Raw genomic sequence first — 25,000 nt, 5'->3', positions numbered from 1 at the left:
AAAAAGTCGTCTACTGTTGATGTTTGAAGGAAAAGTCAGTATTTTACAATCTCGTTAAAAGTTGTTTCAGTAGTTGTGTGAAAGCGAAGTTACTATCTCTGACCTTAACTCTGACCCTAAACACAACCACATTAATAATAAAAAAAAAAAACCTTTCAGAGCCTGTTAATAATGGAAACTGAGAAAGGAGAAATAGAGGCCTCCAATGGACAATGTATCAAATTGCAGCCAAGTCAAATATTGACATTTTTGCCTCAAATAAGATGATGACCGCTGAAGTTTGTACACACAGCAATATGGGCACTTTTTAAATATACCACAAATTTTGACTCCAGCTGCTATGAATAACCACAACAAACACTAGACATTTATCCATATGCATACAAGTGAATTTTCATGTAAACAAGTACAATATATTATAATATAGAAGTAAAAGTAGTATATATTTATATGTGTACACATACACACACACTTACACACACACACACACACACGTGTGTGTGTGTATATATATAAAACTGTGTGTGTGTGTTGGGGGGGTGCAGATTTATCCCAGCTCCCAATAATAGATTGTAAATGTGTTGCATCATTGTGGGACAATCCTCTGATGAAAACCAAGAACATCAATGTTGTCAGCACACTACATATAGAAGTATTTCTCTGAAATATCAGAACCTGAATGTTTGATAAATGATTAAAGCACGGGGCTATGCGGGGTATACTGACTACTGAAAACTTCTGAAAACTGCTTCAGCAGATCCAAACTAAGGCCCAACGCGGAGGTTCTCCAGTGCACTGCACAAGTAAAGCTACTTCATGCCATAAGAGTGTATGGTTTGTCTTGAGAATTTTCTCAGAAAATAGAAGGGCACAAAATTGGAAAAAGCTGAGATGAAAGCCGAACGCTGAGAGAGGTCTCGATCATGTGTTCTTAGGAGAATGCTCTTGGGAAGTAAAGAGTAGCTCAAAAATGACTAGTGTAGGAGGAAATAATAAGACAGATCTCAGACAGCCTGAGTGTGTGAGTGTGTATATGTGTGTGTGTCAGTGAGAGGGGGGGGAGAGAGAGAGAGAGAGAGAGAGAGAGAGAACCCAGGAGAACCCAGCTGGGCAGACCGTATTACAGGTACTTTCATTCAACTGATAACACAAAAATGGTGTGTGTGTGTGTGTGTGTGTGTGTGCTTGCATGTGTGTGTGTGTGCATGTGAATGCATGTGCACGCATGTTTGTGTGTGTGTGTGTGTGTGTGTGTTCTCGTGTGCATGTATGTGAAAACCCTGAGCTATGTCTATCATTCTAGAGCAATGTATTTTGCACAGAGCACATAGCTGAGTTTCATTACTACATACAGCTTCTCAGCACAGTTCACTAGGACCCTTGATTATGTTACAGAAGCTCTGGGCTCCTCTGCCAGACTACCCTGCTGGAGGAAAAACAAAGGCAATTTCACAGTGAGCTAACTTCATGGCAATATGGCTGATTTGCTGATTTGTGTGTGTGTGTGTGTGTGTGTGTGTGTGTGTGTGTGTGTGTGTGTGAGTGAGTGAGCCTGCACACCTGTGAGTCTCTCAGTCACATATTGGCAGGAGTTTGTCTATATGAGAAGGGAGGCTTAGAAATGCTCTCACATTACAAAAAAAAAAAGGAAAAAAAAAAAAAGATCAGTACTCATACAGTGATGCCTCATTACCACTAAAACATAGAGAAGATAGACATGATGTCTAAAGACCCAGTAGTGCAAAGAGTTCATTTTTTTCTCCGACTGATGTGTCAGATCAAGTACAATAAGTTATGTTTGAATTACAGGCTGAGATCCACTTTCCCATTGTTCTGCATAATTGCATATGACTCAAGTAGAAAAATATGCGTACTTCTGTAGTGATTTGGGGCATAAATCTGACTTGATTACACAACTGCACAGTGAAGAGTTTTGAATTATATAGACATTACACATCTTTCTTATGTATATACACGGATGCCAAAGTGTCTGAACTGCAAAGCATTTTAAATGCTAATACAAACAATAAAGATATGATATAAAAATACACAAGCAACCGACATCAATGAGGCTATGCACAAACAAAAGCAGGCTGTACTTTGAGATCTGAATGACTCTAAATGATGTCTTTTAAACGTCTGAATGTAATTTGTGTCTAGCCATTAGATTCCCGTTCTGAGACTGAAATTAATTTGCATGCGAAGATTTTCTTTTATACAGTTAATTAGAGACTTTGGTTATTTTTCCACCTACCACCCTTTTTCATTTAGTCACAGATTAGTCATGGATTTTACCATGATAATGCATGTTCTCGAACTGACGTCACATAATAACGATGCTAAATAATTTGCGGATTTTCGAATGAGTGTCTTCCATTTATATTATTCCATTATACAATTTGTTCTGCAATAGCAACTTTATTCTTGTCTCCGCGTTTTTTTTTTTCAGTAATTTGGAGAGAGAAGATTTCGTCGTGAACATATTCCGCACCTCACAAGCACTCAAAAACCAGAGAAGCAAAGGGGCAACGCACGCTGCACTGAACCACTTTCAGCACCTTAGACAGCGCACCATGCTGCCGCGCGCCGCGCAGCGCATGTTCTCCATACTGAAAACTCACTCACCTCCGATATCTGGCCGCAATTTCTTGTCATATTCCTTCAGTAAGTTGTTTAGAATTTGCGTTGCGTCTGTCTCATGGGTTTTTGGAGCCAACATTTGGTTCACAGTTACATCCTCGTACTCCTCTTCAGATTCAATTGTTTGAGAACTATAGGAATAATGGATATGAGTGAATTAATCATTGATGGTTTAACTAAAGGCAAGATGACGATAATATAATTATCAAAGTCATTACTTAATTCAAGATATGTTCTGACACAGTTTCAACTAGTTACTTGTTTAACTATTTCTTATGTACTCCTATCTTTGACCAGACTATAAAACCATTGCTTTAGCCCTCTGTCGGCGTCGAATCGTGGCACTCAGAGGGGTTAACCTTTCCACCTCAATGAATAAATTAAATTGTCAGAATGGTATGTAAACTAAGCTATAAAGTCATTTAGGACTATTCAGAATAGCCCAGTATGACCACATATGTGTGCTGCAGGTTTAAAATGAAACCCATTCGCCTGTTCGCAATGCCAACAGACCACACAACGGTGCAAGTAATATAAGCAATCATTTTTAAAGCTGTAGGGATATAAAGCACTTGTTTAAAGTGGAAATTACTGCAGAGAGATCGGTAATATATATGCCACCCTCTAACCTCAATTTACTGCAACACACAATCCGGTTACCAGGGTAACCTAAAATGAATGTCATGAAAATCTGTATGAGCTGGAGATCAGTAAACCGATTTTCAAATGAGTGTCAAACATAATGTCTATTTACAGGGTTTAAAATGGCAACGCCCCGAGATTACTCACATGTGATTAATAGGTAGCATAGCATGTTTGAAACATGTACTAAGCAACATAAAACGTTCTATTAAACAAGCACCTCAAAATATTAATTACCCTAAATCCACGTCATACCACCTCAAGAACTAAAGCAAAGGTTACAGAGTTGATGAAAACTTGTCAAACGATACTTATTTGAACTTTTGTAACACGACTACGCGTATTTTTAAAAAGTTAGGAATGTACTGAAGTATAATCTTATCAAGTCTACGTCGCCGCACTGATCAAAGGATTGTTCCGACAATAGATGTCCTATGGAAGCGGGGTATTAAAATGTCGATTTTAAATGCATTTAGCTCAAATTATAAATATATCAGCACTTACCATGCACGAAATACTGAAAGAAGTAAGAAGTAGAGCAATAATTTGGCAGACATGTTTAGGTGAAGATGAATCCAGTAAGAGTGAGGCTCAGTGCGAGAGCTGCGCAGAGACTCTAGTGACAGAAGGGGGGGAAAGTAACACAGCCGCAGTCTTTTTTCTTCCAGGCTCCAACTATTTGTTGTTAATTAAAGCGCTGAAAGAAGTACTGAGTACTTTATAATCCAACAGGAAAAAGACTCGGCCGCCTCAGACCGTGTCCAGTGTTTGTGAAGTTCCCTCAGACTGATAATTAATCGTGTCCAATAAAAGACCAGCCCCTCAACCTTCGATTGAAAAAGCACTTACACAGACATACTAACGTTCGTGATGGCAAGGAGCAAACTCCTGTGTTAGGTACCTTGAAACAAACCCCCTTAATGCATTCACAAGAAGCCCCCTTTCTTCAAATTACGTCATGTAAATCCAACTCTGTTCATAGATGCTTCGGTAAAAAAAAAAAAAAAAAACTTGAGATCCACCTCTGTATACCCCAATATCTTCTGCGTCAGCATACAAATGCTTCCAAGACAGACACGCCAGGTTTGAGCTTCCTTTAACATCGCTTTCCGCCATCCGTGAATGAATCTCAAGCATATTAACGTTACGTTACGATTCTCTGTCCAAAATATCAAATTATTGGTAAATACATTAATAATTTTCTTAGTATTTGTTTGTACTCCAGTGATTTCATACGATTCACATATTATTATTTTTTCTGTGCACAACATCTTATTTGCCTACTTTTAACAGTTTATTGCTTTCCTGAGACAGGTTAAATCATTCTAGTTAGCTTGGTGGATAATGTTGTTTAGTCAGGAAACTGCTTTGGCAAAGACGAATTTACTGACAAATTGTTCAACACAGCATGGTCAACTTATTGGAAATCTCGCATATGCCATACAATGGAGATGCACTGCACATTATTACAGGCGCTTATTTTTCAGAATTTTTCAGTTTGTTCTTTCTCTTCTTTCGGCCGAAGGTGCTGTGTCTTTCACTTCATGCTGACACCATGTCTATTACACCATAGTCTGTTGTTTCAAATATATATCACTACCGCTTTATAGCTGGGAGTGTTTAGAATTCGTTATCATACAGTATTTAAAGCACTGAGGGCAAGATTCAGCAACGTGGAGCGCTCCGCGCCGCCCACACGTTTAGAGAGGAAAAAAGCCTGAATACCTCTTTCTCCATTTCCCTCTGAGCTGACTTTTCTCCGACTAGACCGGTTAGAGCTGTAATAGCCAATAGAACATAACCACAACCCCATAATAACCCAGACACAGAGCAGCAGGCGAACCCACAAGCTTTATTTCTCATTCCATCTAAGCGTTTCTGCGAAAACTGGAATTAAATGAAGTGGATGCGCTCTCCCGAACTATCCGGATTATTCCATTCATGCCGAACACGAAAGTTGAGGCCAAATTAAATCACGCCGCCGTGAAGCTCAGAATAATGTCTGACGCACTTTTTCTTTTTTTCTTTCTTTCTTTTTTTTTTTTTAAGATAGAATGTGTGCTGGAGTTTGCTTCCCCCAAATCCAGAAGATATTCTCGCTCGAGCACCACTGTAAACTCGTTCATGAAAGACTGTCCTCGCGTGGCAATTCCGAGTACTACAGCAGTTCGTTCAGGCTTTCCAATGAACTGCACGCAATCTCAAAGAGCAATGTAATTGCAATAGTGCTGTTAATATTCCTTTAGCTCTTCAGTGTACCTTCCGAATTCAGCCTTGGACTCTTTTACTGCATTTTGAATCATAGGACACCCCAGAGTTTCTGTAAATGGGGATAAAAATCACATTATGAAACATATCACTGAATTATAATGCAATAGACAAATACTTACTAATGTGCTCTTCAACCTCTAAGGCAAGTCATTAAACGAATTCAGTCTAATTCATGCCCATGTTAACTGATATTGTCAGTGGCATAGGTGATTCTGTGTTAAAATGATTCAGTGTTAAAGCTGTTGGCTGTAGAGAGTAGACCCTAAGATTTTAACACAACAGTCCCTGTTTAAGCTCAGAGCCTAAGTAGACACAGGCTCACATTGAACTGTGAATGAGTGAATCTCATTTAACTGATCCAGATTTGCCTTTATGAATTCCCTAAACAGATGAGTCTGACATAAGAAGAATGACAGAAGTTTAAAGACTGATATGATCAAAATCCAAAAACCACCCCCCCCTTTTTTTTTAATGTAACAAGCTCTGTCAATGGTTCTTTTCCCTCTTTGTGAACAAGGACATTATCCTGGCCACCAGGAGTAGCTCATGTGCTGTTGTGCTGAATTTCTGGGGATTAAGGGTTTAAAGGATCCATTTACATGCAAGGCTTTATTTCTGAAGGATAAATACAGTATACTGGAGAGATTCTTACATGCCTTACATGTATTTATATCAGGAAAAAAAATCCTCAAAGCACGTCTCACAATATAGCCTGATTTGTCGATAAAAGCCAATATGACACAGGCAGGAAGAGACAGAGTAAAAAAGATGCGTGTAAAAGAAAGAAAGAAAGAAAGAAAGAAAGGGAAGGCTGTATAGTTCCGTGAAGACAAACTTCAGTATCCGTGCCAAAGGCAGCGATTACCTTATCTCACCCTCAGCTCGATATATTAATTACTGCCATGTATTTAACATCTCAAGGGGAAAGTGGCCAGTTATGAATATATGTCCTAGAGAAAACACTGTTTGCACAGCTAGCCCACTGTTAGCTTTTCCAAACCCAATAAGTGAATGAAGCATCTCGTGATGGTTTCGCACACAATGTAGAAATACAGTCATTTGTAGGGCTGAGCGATAGCTTTAACTGGAGCCGTGTATGGCTAGATCGAAAGGAAAAAGCAACTTAAGTGGAACTAAATCCTTCACAAACAGCTGTGGCCCAGATGTCTCCCTCACACCGGATGGGAGTCAGCGCATCGGAGTCAGTACTCTCCCCACCTCTGGGAACTACTCCGGTCTGGATGTATGTGTTTATATGTGTGTGTGTGTGTGTGTGTGTGTGTGTGTGTGTGTGCGCGCGCACTTGTGTGTGTGCTTTTATAATCCCAAGAGTAATCGGGAGAATCCTTCCTCTGCCACAGCAACAGCGGCTGCCCTCACCAGCAACTGTTCCATTAGGAAAATGCAATGCAAAGCTTCACGCAACACAATCTCTGGTCATGATCCAGTAGGAAACAGCCATGAGTCCAATCAGCATAAAAAAAAAAAAAAAAAAAAACATCCACAGTGGCAATCCCATGCGGCGCTGCCCCTGGTAGCTGGAGGAAATTAGTGCCGTGGCAGCTCTGGTGTTAAGGGCTTTGAAAAGATAGCTTTGGTACTGCAGAAGAACTTGAGAGGGTTGGTCCAACCCCATGTATTTCTGTGATGGAGTTGCAGATTGGTAGTACGATTCTGATGTTCACAACTCCAGTTCAGTGCTTCAGATCCAAACATACATCCGTTTGTAGACGAGGAGACATCTTCTGTGGTTCTCAGCTGAATGAAAGGTATTGGCAATGTTAGCGCACCCTAGTTTTTACGTCGTCAAATGACAAAATGAAATCATACTACAGTATCGAGACTATAAGAACAGAAGCTACTTTTTCAAATGAAGACCAAAAACAGCATATAGTGTTCTCCATCCCGAGAATAAGGGCAGTCTTTAGTCAAGAAACATATCAGGCAAGAAATTTATTGCTTCAGATATATTTATGCTTTTAAAGGACAGATGTACATTGATTCTCAGAAATCATTGATTTTTTTTGCAGCAGAGCCAAGCACAGTAGCCCAATCTCTGGAGTACATGTCTGTCATGTGGAGGCCCATTCATTCAGTAAGCAATTTCTCTGTATGGATTTTCTGTGTGAAGTTTGGTGATGTGCAAGTTAGCCCTCATACAAATGCCTAATAGTAACATGTTTGATAGTCAATGGCCAGAAATTGGTTGCTCATCTTCTAAACCTCAGGCAATTTTTTTTAAGAATTTAAGAAAAGTGATTATTTTTTGGGATGGTTGTTGTAAATTCTCTCTCTCTCTCTCTCTCTCTCTCTCTTTCTTGGTCTGTGTCCTTCCATCTTGCACTCAATTTGCACTTTTGCGATTATCCAAAGCTGAGTTCTGCCTGAAGACATTTTGCTCTTATATTTCGACCTTGTCCATTGAACCTGATCGATTAAACGTTAAAACGTCATATTCATTGGGTAGCATAAATAAAACAGCCTTAATTTTTTTTTTTTTTTTTTTTTTTAATGTCAGTACTTAAGGCCGTTTGCACGTCTCTGCCTGGTCGAGTCAGGGTTAGAGTCATTAACTGACCACCCTGGGACCCATCCAAAAACACAGAGAAAAGGGAGTTTAGAAAAAGGTTTTCTTACTGAAAATAAAAGAATAAAAAGCTAGATTTACTAAATGTGTTAGCAATTCATATCAATTAGGACGTAAAAGCGAAACGATAACGACTAAGCTTGGACTGAAAAAAAAACAAACCCCCAAAAAAAAACCAAAAAAAAACGCAGAAATACAAGGAAAAAAAAGTGTCAGCCTGTCAAAGCAGCTGAAGCCTACTACTATTTCACTAAACAGTCTGGATTTTCCACAGCTGAAGCGTTAGCTTGCATTTGTGTTGCCCTCGCTGCATTTTAGCCTAGCATTGCAGCACACTGCAACTCAGCTCATCTTTAATACAGTTTAACAAAGCCTACATTAAAGCGAAGCATACACAGGCTATATACAAACCATCTGAAAGTCTTACCAGCAACCCGACCCCATTTTTCCCCAGACAAAACAGGATTATTTATATGCAAAAAAGTTGTTTTTTTTTAAAAAGCTGCCACTATAGTGCACACTCTTAAGTCAGCCGCGCCAGTATTTTGAATGGCTATAAGTGTTTAAAACAATGAAGAAATGAGAGTGATGTTCAAACTGACTGTTCAAAAGTAACCATAGAAGTTTTTTTGTTTCTGTTTTCGTTTTTTTTTGTTTGTTTTTTTCAGTGCATTCATGTGAAATCATCTCATTTTGAAGGCAACACATATAGCATGGCTATACATCCGCTTAGCTTCTCCATTAGCTCAAGCTACAACTTAAAACACAGGAAGCTTTGAGCCCAGTCAAACAAAGCCAAGGTCCCAACACAAGCAGATAATGATTAAATACAGTAGAAAACAGTTTTTTGTTTGTTTTTTTTTTGTTTTGTTTTGTTTTTGTTTTTTGTTTTTTTGCATAGCATTTGGCCTTGCTGTACTTTTAGAAATGAAACACTTCATTGACTCAATTGTAATGTAGATGCCAAACACTATGTGGATTTTATACTACATTATGTCTGAAAATGAACAATGGTTTGCTATGAGTGAGAGTTTCACTGTCTTTAGAACTTGATAAAAGCAACATTTGCCTAAGAAATCCTATTAGAAGAGTAATATACAGTAGAAAGTCAAGGCAGATATGGCAATAGTATTCCCATAGAGCTTGGATCATGCAATGTATGGAGAGAGGAGAAAAACAATGAGAATTCTTTGAATGAGTAAATGAAAAAAGGGAAGAGTGCAGTTTAATAAGTGCTTGGCAACGTTCTCCATGTCGATTCAGTTCATGGTCGAGTATGACTCAGGGGGTGGGGGGTGGGTGGGGGCAGTGGTTGAGGGGCTTGGGTGTTACAGGTTGGAGATGTAGGGGTGGCTAATGTAGTGACCATTTTGTGGAGTGGCTAACGCAGTGACTTCCGCGGGCTACACCGCTCCTTTGATGACTGGCTCCCTGTTGAGGTACGTGGCCCAGTAGACCAGGTTGAATGTCCCAAAGAGCACGGGGAACACTATCCTGGACATCTTGTCAATCTTACTGACGCTGTTGTAAGTCTTTTTCGGATCCAGTGCCGCCTTGGTCTCAATGCTTTTAAGCTGAACCGTCGTACTGTTAGAGATGGTAGCGATAGCCGTATCCTTGGTGATGTTGGGGGTAAAGTTCACGCCGGCCGAGCAGGTGTTGTTTGGTTTCTTTGACAAAGCCAATGGGTCTTTCTTCTGTCCAAAAAAACCAAAAGACAAGGTTATAAGACAGGACATTTGGAGAAACCAAGAGAGTAACACTGTAACTTCAACTGGCCTGAAAGTTGTAATATAAAAGCTTGTTTGAAGGTCAGATTTAACTTCAAAGATGAGCATAATACCCTGAATATAAAAGTGTCTGTGAATTAGAAGCAAAATCCTTCAGACCGTATGCTCAGAGGAGTAATTAATAAAGGAAGACCACAGTAATAGGAGAGCAGAGGCTATGATTTAAAAGCATTTGCCAAGAAAGTGGAATGAATCGATTCATGAACGCTGCACTGACTGCGTGGGCAAGACAAGTGACAAGGAGAGAAAACATCTATTATAATGAAAAGTATGACCAAATGCAAACAGAGCACACACAATATATTCATATAACAGAGGTTAACTGTCCTATAGACACTTGTGGACCCTATTTTATGCTGAGGAAATATGCCCTAAAGCTCATGCGTGAGTCAACACATGTTCTGAGGTGTCTTTTTTTTTTTTTTTGTACTGCAACATGACAAATTGTTCTTCAGGCAGTTTCCCTAGTTTTGTCAAAACATTCCTAGTTTTATCAAACTCAGTATTTGCAGTGTTTCCGTAACATGTGTGTATTTTTTTTTCTGCTGCAAACTAAGTGCTCTCAAAGGGTAATGAACATGTGCTCAACAGAAATGAACAATGTTACCAAGAGAACCACTTGTACTTTGTCTTGTGCGTCCTGTATTTTTAAATGCTGTGTTATGCTAACCAGCAAAAACAGACTATCACTCTCCTTAAAGACAATGAGCTAAACCAATAAATGCGATTTAAAGCTCTCATAAGAATGGACGGCACGGCAGGAACGCGTCAAGAAGCTAAATGCTACAAGCTAGCACGCGTATGGAGATGACAACCGGGGCAACAGCTGGGACTGGCACAGTGCCTGGTCTCGGGGTGGAAGGATATGCCGACTGATCGATCATCCTTCACTTTAACACCTCCACACGCCGCCCCGAGCTTTTATTAAACGTGTGACATTGGTGCGTAAGCATGCAATCGCTTACACGCACAGTTCAAGAGCTCATCCTTAAAAGGGACCGTTGTGTTGCTAAGCGGAAAGGGGGAAGTGCCACTCTGATACAGCAGATAAAAGTAATTGGCGGTTGTCCGTCCAGTTGGAGAGCAGACAGAAAGGGCTTACTATGGTACTATGGCAAAAAACGGGGTCACCTTTACTGAGATACAGCTTAAAGCTCTGTAATATCTTAAAATAAACTGTCTCTGAAGGAACCAGCGAATGAACAAAGGATTTACAGACTAACCGAAGTCTACTGTTAGTTTATCTGACAGGAGTGGTAGATTAATGTACTGAGCTCCACATGAGGCACATCTTATGAAATATGACTAACGTAAAAATACTAGAATAAGAGTTTAGGTCAGCAGTTGGGTTGAAGGTGTACTGATCTTCCACAACTACATGGCCAGAGGGAATCCAACATGGGAATCCAACTAAACATTCCCAATACACCCAGGTGAAATGACTGCTTCAATGTACACTCTGTTGACATTTGAATGACTGGCACTTTCAAACGGCCCCAACAATAACAAAAACACTTTCAAGAAAGTCTCGTGTCAGTTGAAACAGTTATTGATGAGAGCACACTGTAATTATCTTTCCCATTTTAATACGGCGCAAGAAAGTCTTATGTAACTTTAATGTGCAAAGCAAGGCAGTGAAAAGGTCTGTGCTCAGAGTGAATTGGAATGTTGCCATATTGTTGTGTTACATAAGCACATTACAGAAGTGGTGTCTCACCTGTGAGTGATTTTAGGGGCTACAATGATTACCCCCTGCTATTGTAAATTCAGTGAAAGCTTGTCATTGGAATATAATTAAGGTCTATTTATGGTACCTTCAGAAAGTATTCTTTTTTATATATTTTGTCAACCTTCATTTTTTGCCTTCATTTTTTTTGTTTGTTCGTTTTTTTTTTTTTACTTACATGCATAAGTTACTCTATATGATTAAAATGAAAATTCTGGAAACATGTTAAATACAATTTCAAATGGAAAATGCAAACATTTTGAGTTATTAAGTATTCATTGCCTTCGTCATGACACTGCAAATTGAGTTTAATTTCCTTGTGAAATGAATTCCTCCTGTGGTTAGTTTAATTTATTAACATGATTTCAGGGGTCATACATCTGTTTATATAAGATGAGCATCCAATCAGAGCACAAACTCATCTGCCATTAAGATCAAAGAGCTCTGTGAATGAGTTCTGAGAAGAGGGTAAGCTCTGAAGAGAGATGTTAAAAGTATTATAGATCGCCAGAAACATGATGAAGTTGGTCATTAAGAAATGGAAAGCATATAGAGCCAACCACTATAGTTTCCAAGAATATGGTATCAACTCAGAATAACAGAGAGAATGAGAAAAAATAGTGTTCTAGGTCAGGTGACCAAAAACCCAGACATGGCAATGAGGAGACTTAAAGTGCTCCATGTCTGAGATGAGAGAACTTGTCTGGATGATCAAAAGCTCTGAAGCTCTTCATAGACATAACCAGAGTCCACAATCTACTATGAGAACAAACATGTCTGTAGTCAGGGGGAAAAAAAGTGTGGGCCAGATTCTGAGAATCTGAGGCAAAAAAAAAAAAAAAAACCTATTACAAAGTGAAGCTTTTGACCTGAATGTGAAGCCTTATGCCTAGAGGAAACTGAGAAGTTCCTCACTCATCAAACTCCATCTCTGCGGTAAAGCTCGGGTTGTTTTCAAATCATCGTAAGGGGGATGGTTTTCAGCAGCGGGGACTGGGACTTGCAAGGATTTACGGAAAAATGAACAGAGTAAGACAATGATCTCAAGGATAGGGACAAAGCAACATTCGAGAGGCTTTAAAATAAAAAAAAAAATGTAAATGTGGTTGGGCGGCCCGGCGAGTCTAGACTTGAATCCAATTGAGAATCAATTGAAGCCTTTAAGACCACATCAACACATCAACACAACTTATCCAACTTAAAACAGCCTGAGAAAATCTGCAGAGAAGAATTGAGAAACAATCCTCAAATCCAGATGTGCCACTATGGACTGACCTGAGAAGACCTAAGGGGGGGGGGGGGGGGGGGGGGGGGGGGGGTAAGTTTTTCATTTTTCCATATTTCAATTGCACCATACTAATTTGTCTTTGTGCCATTGATTCGTTGAGTATTGTGTTTGAAAGTGTTTGGGGTGTTCAATTGGTTCTCATGGTACTACAGCACACTACCAACATTTCCATAGCTACAAACAGCAGGCACACTCTAGCATTAGAGACTTGAACCGTGAGTGAATTAACTGAGTCAATACCTTGAACCTGTCCCTGAAAATACATACACACACACACACACACACACACACACAAAAGGCATCATTTACGCTGGGGACATGTCCCCACCACTTTTTGCCCATTTCGTCCCCACCGCTGAAAAAAGGTGCGAAGATGTCAAACCCATCGTTGTCCCCAACACTTTTCAAAACAAACTGATGCCCCTACACACACACACACACACACACACACACAGAAACATACTTTAGGCTGCTGGGCCTCCATGGCCTTTTTGCCGTCCCAAGCCCAGCTGCGTTTGGTGAAGTAGTTGACAGTAGCGAACTCGATGAGGGCGGAGAAAACGAAGGCGTAGCAGACAGCGATGAACCAGTCCATGGCTGTGGCATAGGCCACTTTAGGTAAGGAGTTCCGTGCACTGATACTTAACGTGGTCATGGTCAGAACTGTAGTCACTCCTAAAACAAACAGTCAAAACACACAGTCAAGACACAGTCAGAGACACACTGTCGTACACCACAACTAACCACTCTGACAGTCATGTCTGCCATACAAATGAACTGAATATTTTCAGCTAGGACGGGGATATGTTACATAAACGTTTTGTCACAGTGAGAACGTGAAGACTATGTTTTACTGTCTGAAATCAATGAGCTGAAAAAAGATCGTAGTATGCTGCAATGAAATTAATACTGAGAATGACATACAGTAGGTCTATGCTTTATACTTAACTCAGGTAACTCATGAGAGATGCATTTAAAATGTGTGCTGAACATAATTTCTCACTTCAACAAGTCCCAAACAAGTTGACTGTTTGTGGAAAAGATACATACTGAAAGAGAGAGAGAGAGAGACAGACAGACAGAAAGAGAGGGAGAGTGTGTGTGTGCATGGGTGTGTCTGTGTGTGTTTGTGTGTATAAATGAGTGTTCGGGCGTTTGAGAGAATTCCCCTGAGGGAGCGCTCTGTCTCTCTGGGGTGTTGTATTAACAGAAAACAATGCACTGGCACAAAGCTGCCTGCTCGCCCAGCCCTGAGCAGGATTCAAAACATTCATCAGAGCGGATTATCGCTTCGCTCCGTCTGCCTTCGCCAGTCAATTCTCATCTCCATTCAGAGGAGAAATATTCACGTATTAAACACAAAATTAACTAATGGAGAGAAAGCCAAAGCTAGACACCAGTGTATTCTCAGATGTGTGAATCCCTATGGGAAGTGCTGATGGATGTGGATGGGACACAGTGGGTGTATGTAATAACATCCCGAATTTCATTTGTGTTCGTGTTTGGAAGAGAACTTACCGAAAACGGTCCTAGCTGGCACTGATTCTCGGTTCAGCCAGAAGGAGACCTGGGATAGTATGACGGTCATGAAACAGGGCATGTAGGTTTGGATCACAAAGTAACCAATCTTCCTTTTCAGGTAAAAATGAGCCATCATCACTGTGTACTGACCTGCAGGATCATCAGGAAGAGAGAGATAGGGACAGAGAAGAGAAGAGAAGAGAAGAGAAGCAAATTAAGGAATGAGGAAAGTAGACATATAGAAGCAAACTTTTAGAGAGTGTTACAGAGTATATATATATATATATATATATGTATAAATATGTATAAATATGTGTGTGTGTGTGTGTGTATATATGTATATATATATGTATATGTATATATACATATATATATATACATATATAGATAGACACACACACACACACACACACACACACACACAGGGAATGCTAAGGAGCTTTTACCCTTTGTTTGTGTTAAGTGAAACCATCATACACTGTGGAGTGCAAAGAGCAAAGAGTGCTCTCTCATTAGCACCTAATAGTGGCCATATGGGGTAAAGCTCTCAGGAGAGCTGAATTAATGAATTAAAAAACAAACAAACATGAATTACAAAAAAAACAACAACATCCCATTACAGTGGCACTGATTCTTTGAATTCTGTTTTTTGAAAAACATAGTTTTCAGGATTATTTGAATTATATATAGCAGGGGCAAGTTCACACACAAGAGAAAAAGATTAACACTGCTTCAAGAAAAAGAGTAAAATACATTTTACAGCAGACTTCAGGCCGACAGCTTTAACTGTGCTTAGATACACCACACATGTCAGCTTCACACTCTCGACCATGACATCATGAGGTAAATCATTAACGGGAGTACTGGAGTAAAAAAAAAAAAAAAAAAAAAAAGAAAGAGAGAAATTAGAGGGAGAGGGAAAGATAGAAAGAGAGTGGAAAAAACATCATATATCCTGTTAACCAAGCGAAGATTGCATTTGAAGCTTTTAAAAAATCCTTTCGAGCCACCGAGTCTGATAAACTATAGAAAATCCACTGATGACTGCTGCTTTCTCCTAGCAAAATCCGATTTTTCTGTCCCGCTAATCCCTTGTCACAATCTGCATCCTGCAGTAGTCCTCTCTCTCTCTCTCTCTCTCTCTCTCTCTCTCTCTCACTCTCTCTCTCACTCTCTCTCTCTCTCGCTCTATCTCTCATAGTCCAGCCCGTGCAGGCCGAGCCACTATCGTTGGAGAGATACGGCGTCTTTGACAGAAAGAGGAAGGCTACAAATTCAAGACAAACACGCTAGAACAGAACCAGAACTACGAGCCAACCCGGTCACTGGATCAGATGAGGGAAGCCGAAAACATCTGAGGTTCTGGAACTTGAGGAAGAGTTTGGTCACAGCCAGGGCCCAGAGAGGGATGAACATGTCCTTATCTAAGGGAGCTGTACATCTTCAACTCCTCTTCCTCCTCTTCCTCTCTCCTGCTCTCCCATGACGTAGAGTGTGTACCCCGGGGGTGCCCCGTCTGCCATCACTTGCCTTGGATGCCCGCTGTTGGGCGGCACTCTTCTGAAAGGTGGCACCATGAGGCTCTGGTGGATTTTACATCTCAGCTTTTGGAGCGTTTACGGGGAGTTGCCGTTTATTGCTGAAAACAATGCTGCCATGCTGGTCAACTGGTAAGCTCACTGGTTTAGCTTTCTCATTACAAAACAGTTTAGAGACAGTTTCTGGAGGTGTTTGTGGGTAAGGGTCACAGGTGAACACTCTGAAAGAGTTAAATAACTGTTGTACGGAGGGTACAAACTCTGTGATGAAGCGTCGATTTCAATTTTGCCTTTCCTGACAAAGCTTTGCTTACTAAAAGCTGACAAGTTAGACAAGCTGATCTCGATCTCTCAACAGAAAACAAGGGAAGTGACTAATTGTTGACATTTACGGGGGTGAATGTTTCAATGTTTCGATGTTCCTCATACTTTGAGTGTGCATTTGTGTGGGTTTTTTTTTTTTTTTCTCTCTCTCTTCAACTTGGCGTCTGACTTTAGCCGGCGCTAATGACTTCATTCCTTCACTGTGAGCTCCTTCCAGGGCTATAATTGACTGTGTAAAGAGGGTTTCCACCACCTCAGATTAGCTCCCGTAATAACCACCCAAACCTTCACCTCCCCCTCCTCCTTCCTCTCCTCCTCCCACTCACAACTAGACACTAGAGCGAGACAAAAAAAGTAAGGAAAGGTTAAAAGGTCTCGTTAGGAGAGACAAAACGGGAGAGATAGAGATAGAGGGATGAGGCTATGCCCTTAGATCCTTTCTCTCTGTGTCTAATTCCGGTCTCCTGAAGATACAGTGGATCTGAGTTGACTTGAGGTTCAATAAGTGTAGTCTGCAGTTCCTGAGGACAGGTCAGTGACTGTATACCGGGACGGCATGGAAAAAAGGGCCTTGACTGAATAATGTGAATTTACTGACTAACACAAGCATTTATGGGAAACTCATGGTCACACACAGAGATAACTCTTCAAGTGTAACCGAAGAGGGCGGTTAAATACCACCGCTGATCTAAGCGGCAGCAGGGGAAGCAGAGCTAAAAACCCTCGCAAACCCCTTAATAAAGTTCCATTCTGAAGAGAGGGGCTGATATGAGTGTATAACCACTCCTCTTTACATAACCGCATTAAGCAGCTGCTGCCTCTCCAGAATCTAACCCCCCCCCCCCCCTCGCCCCAACCCCCCATCTCCTCCCCCGCGTCTTCCTCCCACGTGTCCCTTGGCCCGTTCGACCGGACCAATGACGGCCGTGTGACGTCACCCAGTAAAAGCACAACTGATGGGTCCTGCACGGGGATTAACCCTCCAGAGCCATAGACTCAGGACAGGGATAAGTGTGGGGTTTTTTTTTTCCTGGTCCCTCTCTATCTCTCTCTCTTCTCTTTTCTCGCTCTCTCTGGCCCTAGAGACAGCTGGTCCTGTGTGGGTGGTGTCCTCAAATCCACACCATTCATTTGTTGTCTGGATCTAACTTGATTTGAAAAAATAAAAAATAAAAAAACCTCTCCCCTCACACAAGCACACCCACGGTGAGGGTGAGATGAAGTTAAAAGAGCGGAAATAAGTTTGGCTGGCAGAGGGAGACTGGGAGAAAAAGGAAATGTCTCCAAAATAAATAGATGAGGAAAATTGAGTAATATCTCTAACACATACACACGCACACATACACACACACACACGCACGCACACGCACTCTCTCTCTCTCTCACACACTCACACCCACACACGAACGCATACACACACTCTCTCTCACAAACACACACACACACACACACACACACACACACACACACACACAGACCCATAAACACCACACCACAACCTAATTTGATAGTGTGAGGTATTGTAAGTGTCAGGAAAGTCAACGGATGCCAGCTGGTGAAATGCATGTAGGTGTAATAATTCTGCTGAGAAAAACAGAATTCTCTAGAATGTGTACTGGTGCTTTTACCTCTGCTGGTGTTAATGTCCTCTGTACCGGCCGTCTGACCAATCAGATGGTACTGGTTCAGCCTGGATCCCTCCTCTGCCACTACCACGGACTTTGCCGGGCCCTGAGTCCACTTATACACAACCTCAGAGACAGGGTAGGCATCTGCACAGAAATACACAAACAAAAACACACAAAACAACCAAACAGGTCGGACAAGGCAGCTGCCAGGCACACACACAGTATGGACATAGCATGCACAACTAATTAATTTAAACTGCATTTAAAGACAGAAAACGCCTTTTACGAGTTAGTATTTTACACATGGTTAATATATATTGGCAGTTGTGGTGCACACTATAATATAAATAAATATAATAAATAAAAATAATTAAATATAAATAAGAATGCATTATTTAATACGTAATAAGCCAGTTGTCACAGAAATATTGTTAAAAAAAATAAAAATAACAATAAAAAGAGTTATATATAAACAATGCAAAGATCCACATGTAATATAGCTGACTCTCACAGATCTGTTATCTTAAGGGTTACTATTGGTGACTGACACAACAGAAAACACGCTTGCCAAGTATACAATTAGGGCTAATAAATTGAATCAGTGTCTGTGTTTCATAATGGGATCGGGGTAAAAGCACAACAATGGGGGCTTAAGAGCTATCTGAAGGTACTTGTGCCTCAGCTGAGCCCAATTAGAATCAGTAGGAACATCTAATTACAAGTCTGTTTGGACCAAAAATAGAGCAGGCATCGTGGCTACGGTAGTTCATTGAGGAAGGTATGCAGGCTAATGAATATATAACAGTGTTTGCCAGCAGAAACTCTGTACACCTTTTGGCCTTATGTGTTGTTAGAAACAATCAGTGACATAAAGACACACTGTGCTCTCTATGTAAAGCCCATATGGTTACATTTACTGTGAGACTTACAACTGTTGTGCAATTATACAGTTTTTTTTTTTTTTCTGTAACTATAGTATACATACCATGTTCACCCTGTTAGCCTCTCTCTCTGTCTCTGTCTGTCTATCCAAGCACCTCGTTCACCCTGTCAGTCTCTCTCTCTGTCTCTCTGTCTCTGTCTATCTATCCAAGCTCTCCCCCCTTCATGGCGTCCAATCTCTAAGCGATTTGGTAATCCCGCCACTCTAGTGCCGGATGTCTCCATCGCAATTAAGACTGACTCCAGCCATCCAGACTGCAGGATTATTTTTCTCCAAATACGCCCAACACACACTCTTGAATGTGATCTGTGTTTCTTTCCAGGACAGAAAACCAAAATTTCTCTATCAGCTCTATTCTTATAAAGACATACAAACCCTTCTAAGAACGTTAGCGGACAAACTAACCACTAATGAAAGAATACCATCCTCTCAATACCAACAAAGCCAGTGTGAAGTCTAGTTTTAGAAGCTGCATTAAGGCATACTTGAGCAGATAAAAAAAAAAAAAGGTTTCTATGAGCATAAAAAAAAAACACTTAAGAAACATAAATTGTATCAGAGCACAAATGCACTTGGACAATTTGTTCCAACTTTCTTTTTCATCCCATGGAACAAGGGGTACAGTCAGCAATATTAATGTCATCACTGTTACCTGTGTGCCCCCTCTGGAAAAAGCAATGCATCAGAATATTGTGATTTTTTTCATAAAGTGTATTATGTAAGTTGTAATTTTGGAGAGCTGCTTGTTGAATTGAATTGGGTCTTTCTAGGGCAGCCTAGCGTTCCCTCCTGTGTGTGTGTGTGTGAGGTCCCCTTCAGGACACCCCCCCCCCCCCCCCCCCCCCCACACACACTTATGTTAAGACTCTGGGTGACGTACCTAAGGCTGCCTCTCAAGGATTTTCTGTCTGAAAGACACTTCATACTGGTTCTTAATAGTGTTGGGCAATGAACATATGTTCTCTCTTTCTGTGTGTGTGTGTGTGTGTGTGTGTGTGTGTGTGTGTGTTGTTGTTGCTGTCAAGATCATGTGTCGAAAAGAACATACTTAAGTTTTTCACAATAGTCATCATACATGTTACCTTAGGATGACATATTGCACATGCATAAATATTTGGAAACACTGTTCTCCTGCTATACCATAAGGACATTTTTCAAAAGAGTAAATTTGATAAAGAAAAAAAGAATTAAGTTTGTGCCTCCTGTTGAAGTCAGGCATGTGTTGTAGAAACCAATAGCAATGTCCCGGGATGTGAAATAAAACTTCTACTATAGTCACGTCACATTTAGTAAAGGAAATGGGAGGAGATCTGGCATCACGCATGTCCAAGTGGGATGAAAATCAGACTGACTGGGCCTTTCAGAGACAGAGTCTACAGACAGAGAAAGACTCAATCAATTTCACTGCGTGGCAGATGACTGAATCTGAACTTACCTTCACAGTGAAATAAAAGGGAAACAAGCACACAGCCACCCACCTCCACCCCTCCAAAAAAACAACAGTAACAGGCAATTTCATCAAGAGCTTACTGCACTCTTCCCAAAGCTTTACAAATGCAATACGTGAGGTATTTTTGCCTTTTAAATATGGTTATAAAAGGGATGCAAAAAGAACCACAGGAATTAACCTAAAAAAAAAAGGTTGTAAAATAAGAAAATAAGCCCCTTCCATTTTACTCTCAAAAAACACATCAAAATCAGACCCTTTTTTTTTTCATTTGGTTGTTTTCTGGCCAGAGTAGACAATTATGGAAAGGAAATGAGTCATTTTCCCATTGGCCGTCCGACTCTTGTTTGTGTTCTGTCTCTGCTGAGCTGATTTCTGTTACTAGGGAAATGGGAAGGGAGATGTGTGTATGGATGAAACATACTCTAAGTGATAAGGGGTTTGCACAAAAGCAATAACGAGATGGTTCAGATATGCAGCTCAGTATCAGGTATCATTGCTTACCTCTGGCAACTTTTTGCTGTCATAAACTTTTTCGAACCGCCTTAGGAAACTTTCACAGGCGTCTATTCGTATGACAATATCAGAGGCCTGGTCATTTCCATATCAGTGCTATTACTCCAGGAGCAGACCGTACAGTCTAAAAATATTATCTACTTATTGTGTTTTTTTTCTCCCTTCAATAACCCCTTTTTTCATTTCCGTGTGTTTTGTCAAAAGAACGATTGTGATTCATCTCTCTAGAGTGCTGAGGGAAGTAAGAAGAAGACTCTCCAGCGAGCAGAAAGAACTTGCTAAATAGATGGGGAGGGGGGGGGGGGGGGGGGGGGTGGGGGGGGGGGGGGGGCAGTGTGCAGTGGGGGTCTAATTGGATTGGTTTGAACAGGGCATCAGGTGACATATGCGTATGTCAAATCATGTTAGTAAATGTTGCCCTGTTACTTTTCTGTAGTGTTACTGCTGTTCAATCTCACTATCACTAACTGCACACAAGGCAAGTGCAGTAATGTAATAGATTGCTCAGTGAATTTGTTCAGAGGTGGTGAGGGCCAGCAGAAGGCGGGGGGGAGGGGGGGGGGGTTCTCCCGGTCAAAGGTTGTAGCTACTCTGAGAGCATTGGTGCATGTAGAGCAGCTTTACTCTAAGCCATTTTCAACAAATACCACACAAGAGCAGAGGTCTCTCTGCAACACAAACTCATGTTCAGGAGATTTCACATGCGTTCCAGTGAAGCGAAATTGACTACCTATCAAGCACTGGCCTTAAAGCAATATTTTGTATGATTTTTTTGGGGCTTTAACAAAGGCTGGAAAACTGTCCAAACTAGTCTGACAAAATCTGAGGATCAAGCTGTCATGCATCATGATAAATTTTTGTTCATTACAATGTAAATTAGTTTCTTGTTCCCAAGAAGGGGAATGGAATAAGTCATTAAGAATCTCAGTATTTCATATTATCACTAAGGGTTAAAAAAAAAAAAAAGTGGCCATGTTTTCCAAAGGAAAATATAAAAAGTGCAGTAGAATTGCAGTTATTTATTCTTCACGGGGAGGCGCATTTGTCCTGCCCGACAATGGACGATAACATAAAATTACACAGTTTTCCCCAGATTACTTGAGATTTGAACATTAAAAAGTAACGGTGGCAAAATGGACCTGAGGGTGATTAGTGCATCTTCACTAAAAGTTCAGTGACATTTCTTGGTGAAATTTATTCAAAACTGTAAGAGGAGAGATTTTTTTTTCTTTTTTTAAAACCCCCATTAGATCCTATTTGTGACAACGCCCACACAGGGATGTTTGCACCTTTTACCTAAAACTTGTCTCTAAAACTCTTAACATGAAGATTAGACACGTATCCATGTCCTGAGCTGTTTCTAATGCTGTCTTACAGATGCTCTGATACAGGCGTAAGGCCAGAAAAAAAAGCCAATGGCAGAGAGAGGTTAGCATTCTAAAGAACTCTTGGCAGTTGGACTGTCTGAAATTTGTTTGAAATGAGAACAAAGACCTGATTCAAACAGACTAGTTTTGGATATGCTGCACTCTCTATTCATGGCTTCATGCAAGACAAATAAACGAAAACAAAAAAAGAAAAAAGGAGACGAAATTAAAAAAAAAAAAAAACTAAACTAAATAAAACGATTTTTACCATTTTGATGTAGTTCTAATCCCATTTCAAATCTTGTTTTAAAAGGAAGGCAGTGCAGCCTTTGTACTGAGGAATGTATGAGATTGTCTCAGTAAACAATATCTCTTTATCTTGGCTTTGTTTAACGTCCCCACAGGTATAATATATGATAACTGTGATTACCCATGTGTCCATGTGACCCTGCAATACAGAGAAATATAGACAAAAATGACAACCTCCTTTCAGTTATCAGATAAAGCTCTCTACGGAGGGAAAATATGACAGAAGTGTGAACCTAAGCATGACTCAACACACAGGCCTTTACACAATAATGTCATTTTGTGGTAATGTGGGGACCTGAGGAACCTCTGAAGTGAATCGGACGTGACTTAGCGCAGTGACCCCAGGGCTCTGATTGGGAGAACCTGCTGCAGGACGTGTGTGAAAGGTGACCATGAGGCTGTGACCCGTGGAAAATGAGCTCTGATGGGACTGAAACTTACAGTTTGACCTTCACATTTCTAGTTTACAGCAGGCCTGAGGCCAAGAGTCACTGTACAGGCCAAAGACATCATGCAGGAAAGGCCATTTTAGTGAATACAATAGTTAAGTGAGTTACAGTACTGGTTAGAGTGCTAATGTCCCATGCTATTCTCTACTGCTGACACTAATCAAAATGTTTTGTGTGTGTGTGTGTGTGATTTTCCAGGGGTGCGCATGAGAAAACCTTTATCACTTCAGATTAATATACTGTCACTGATTGGATTAAAAATGACGTAGTACTGAGTTTTAACAATCATCCATCCTTTTTTGGCACGGTATACTCTGTCGGTGGGCAGCAACAAACGTAGTGTTTTAGCTGCTTATCGTTTGGGAGAAAGAGAGCTCATTCCCTCGTTCTGCCTAAGCATAACGTAATACATTAATGAAACTGAATAGCGCTGAAACAGTGATCTTGTGCATCTGAGAGACAGATGTGCATAGTACCTCCAAACACAGACATTATGTGATGACATAATAAGCCGCCTGTAGCGTCTGGATTCGGTCTCCTCAGACTAGCTTGTAATGCGAACACGAAATGTATTTTTCTCTCATATCTTAGCCTCACTACCTGACTAGCCATTTCCTGCTGAAATCTTAAGAGGAAAACAAGCAGCCTCTGAGTGTACAGCGCTAAGAATTTGCATGAAGATCATTACAAGTATTTTAAATTAGTCTTCCAACGACTCCATGACAACCCAAACCCTAGCAGAGAAAAACAGAAATTCTGAGAGCGGCGGACGGAAAATTGAATAGCTACTACAAATAGCGAGGAGTGGCAATCAGCGTCTAATCGATTTCATCAGAACCTTTTCTTTTAAAATGGACCCCTAATTTATAACAAGCGCGTTTCCAGGCATGGTAATGGCCCATGCGCTGACTTACTCCTTACTGGAAGTGTTTACGCTGCCGTCGTACTGGTCCTGTTCTTCATCTGGCCATTAGTGCTCAAACTCTAATCAGGCGTCCTTTCACTAGACCTCCTCGTTTTTCTCTTCCGTAACAAAGCATCGCATGGCTTTTGCCCTAAAGCCAATAATGCACTCTAAAGCATTTAACAGCTCCTAAGAAAGACCAACGACAATCACCTTTAGTTATCTCCACGAGCACCACAACACTTGTCCTTGTTGGACATACAGTACATATGTACAGTGCTAGAGATATAAAGACTGAGTGCATAGACAATCCAATCCACAGAAAATCCAATCCCCTCCTGTTTCACTATCTGAATAAAGAGCTTGTCGAAGCTTCAGGCAAACAATGCAATCAACGTTTGGATGAATGACAACTTCTGTTAGAGTCAGTCTTTTTTTTTTTTTTTTTTTTATGACGTTTTCAAAAATAATTGTCAGAAGAGTGGATCTCCAGGCATTACCCAAAATGAACTCTTTTTTTTTCTTTTGGTTTGTTTTTAATTTACTGCTACTACTACTACTGCTGCTATTATTATTATTGTTATTATTATTATTATTATTATATTATTATTATTATTATTATTATTATTATTATTATTATCATCACATATTACTCAAAGCCACACAGTGCCTTTAGTAAATGTTTTCATTACATTTAGAAGTTTAACTGAGGTTATGGTTTGTGCATGTCAAAAGCTCCAGTCTTGAATTGGAAAACAATATGAATCTAGGCATTAATGAAGAAAAATGAAACAGAGAGTGCATTAGGAGCTAAGATTACCTCCATATCATTATCGTTGTTATGAAAATACTTTCATATATGGCTGCGTATACTCCTCTTCCTTGATCATGAATAATTAATTAATTGAGGGAAATTAGTTGTACACTTGGGGCTTTATATTCATAATTATGGGTTAAGGGTGGGTTTATTTATACAAATATGAATGATTTATTCATGTTTTGAGTTTAGGTTTAGAGGTGCCAACAGGAGGAGGGTTAATTCTCAATGCTTTGTAATAAATTATTTATAAGAGTTTATTAACATCCCACTATACATTCATTTTTTTTACT

General features: G+C 40.3%; 2 protein-coding genes across 2 annotated transcripts in view; both read right to left on the bottom strand.

The window, feature by feature from the left end:
- Nucleotides 1-3,842, bottom strand: part of gabrg3 (gamma-aminobutyric acid type A receptor subunit gamma3) — an 80,722-nt gene extending 76,880 nt beyond the window's left edge. Inside the window, exons 1-2 of the mRNA XM_030791434.1 lie at nt 3,787-3,842; nt 2,626-2,771 (exon numbers count right to left, since the gene is read on the bottom strand). Of these exons, the coding sequence (XP_030647294.1) occupies nt 2,626-2,771; nt 3,787-3,839 (199 nt within the window). The 5' untranslated portion in view covers nt 3,840-3,842. The remainder of the gene's footprint in view (nt 1-2,625; nt 2,772-3,786) is intronic.
- A 5,701-nt stretch (nt 3,843-9,543) lies between these two features.
- gabra5 (gamma-aminobutyric acid type A receptor subunit alpha5) overlaps nt 9,544-25,000 on the bottom strand; it is a 25,324-nt gene continuing 9,867 nt past the window's right edge. The window contains exons 6-9 of the mRNA XM_030792057.1: nt 17,956-18,099; nt 14,463-14,615; nt 13,408-13,619; nt 9,544-9,837 (exon numbers count right to left, since the gene is read on the bottom strand). Coding sequence (XP_030647917.1) covers nt 9,544-9,837; nt 13,408-13,619; nt 14,463-14,615; nt 17,956-18,099 — 803 coding nt within the window. The remainder of the gene's footprint in view (nt 9,838-13,407; nt 13,620-14,462; nt 14,616-17,955; nt 18,100-25,000) is intronic.

This window comes from Chanos chanos, chromosome 14, assembly GCF_902362185.1.
Source record: "Chanos chanos chromosome 14, fChaCha1.1, whole genome shotgun sequence".
NCBI classification, from domain to species: domain Eukaryota; kingdom Metazoa; phylum Chordata; class Actinopteri; order Gonorynchiformes; family Chanidae; genus Chanos; species Chanos chanos.
Note: the sequence above shows the minus strand (reverse complement) of the source record. Positions and strands in the feature narration are given on the sequence as shown.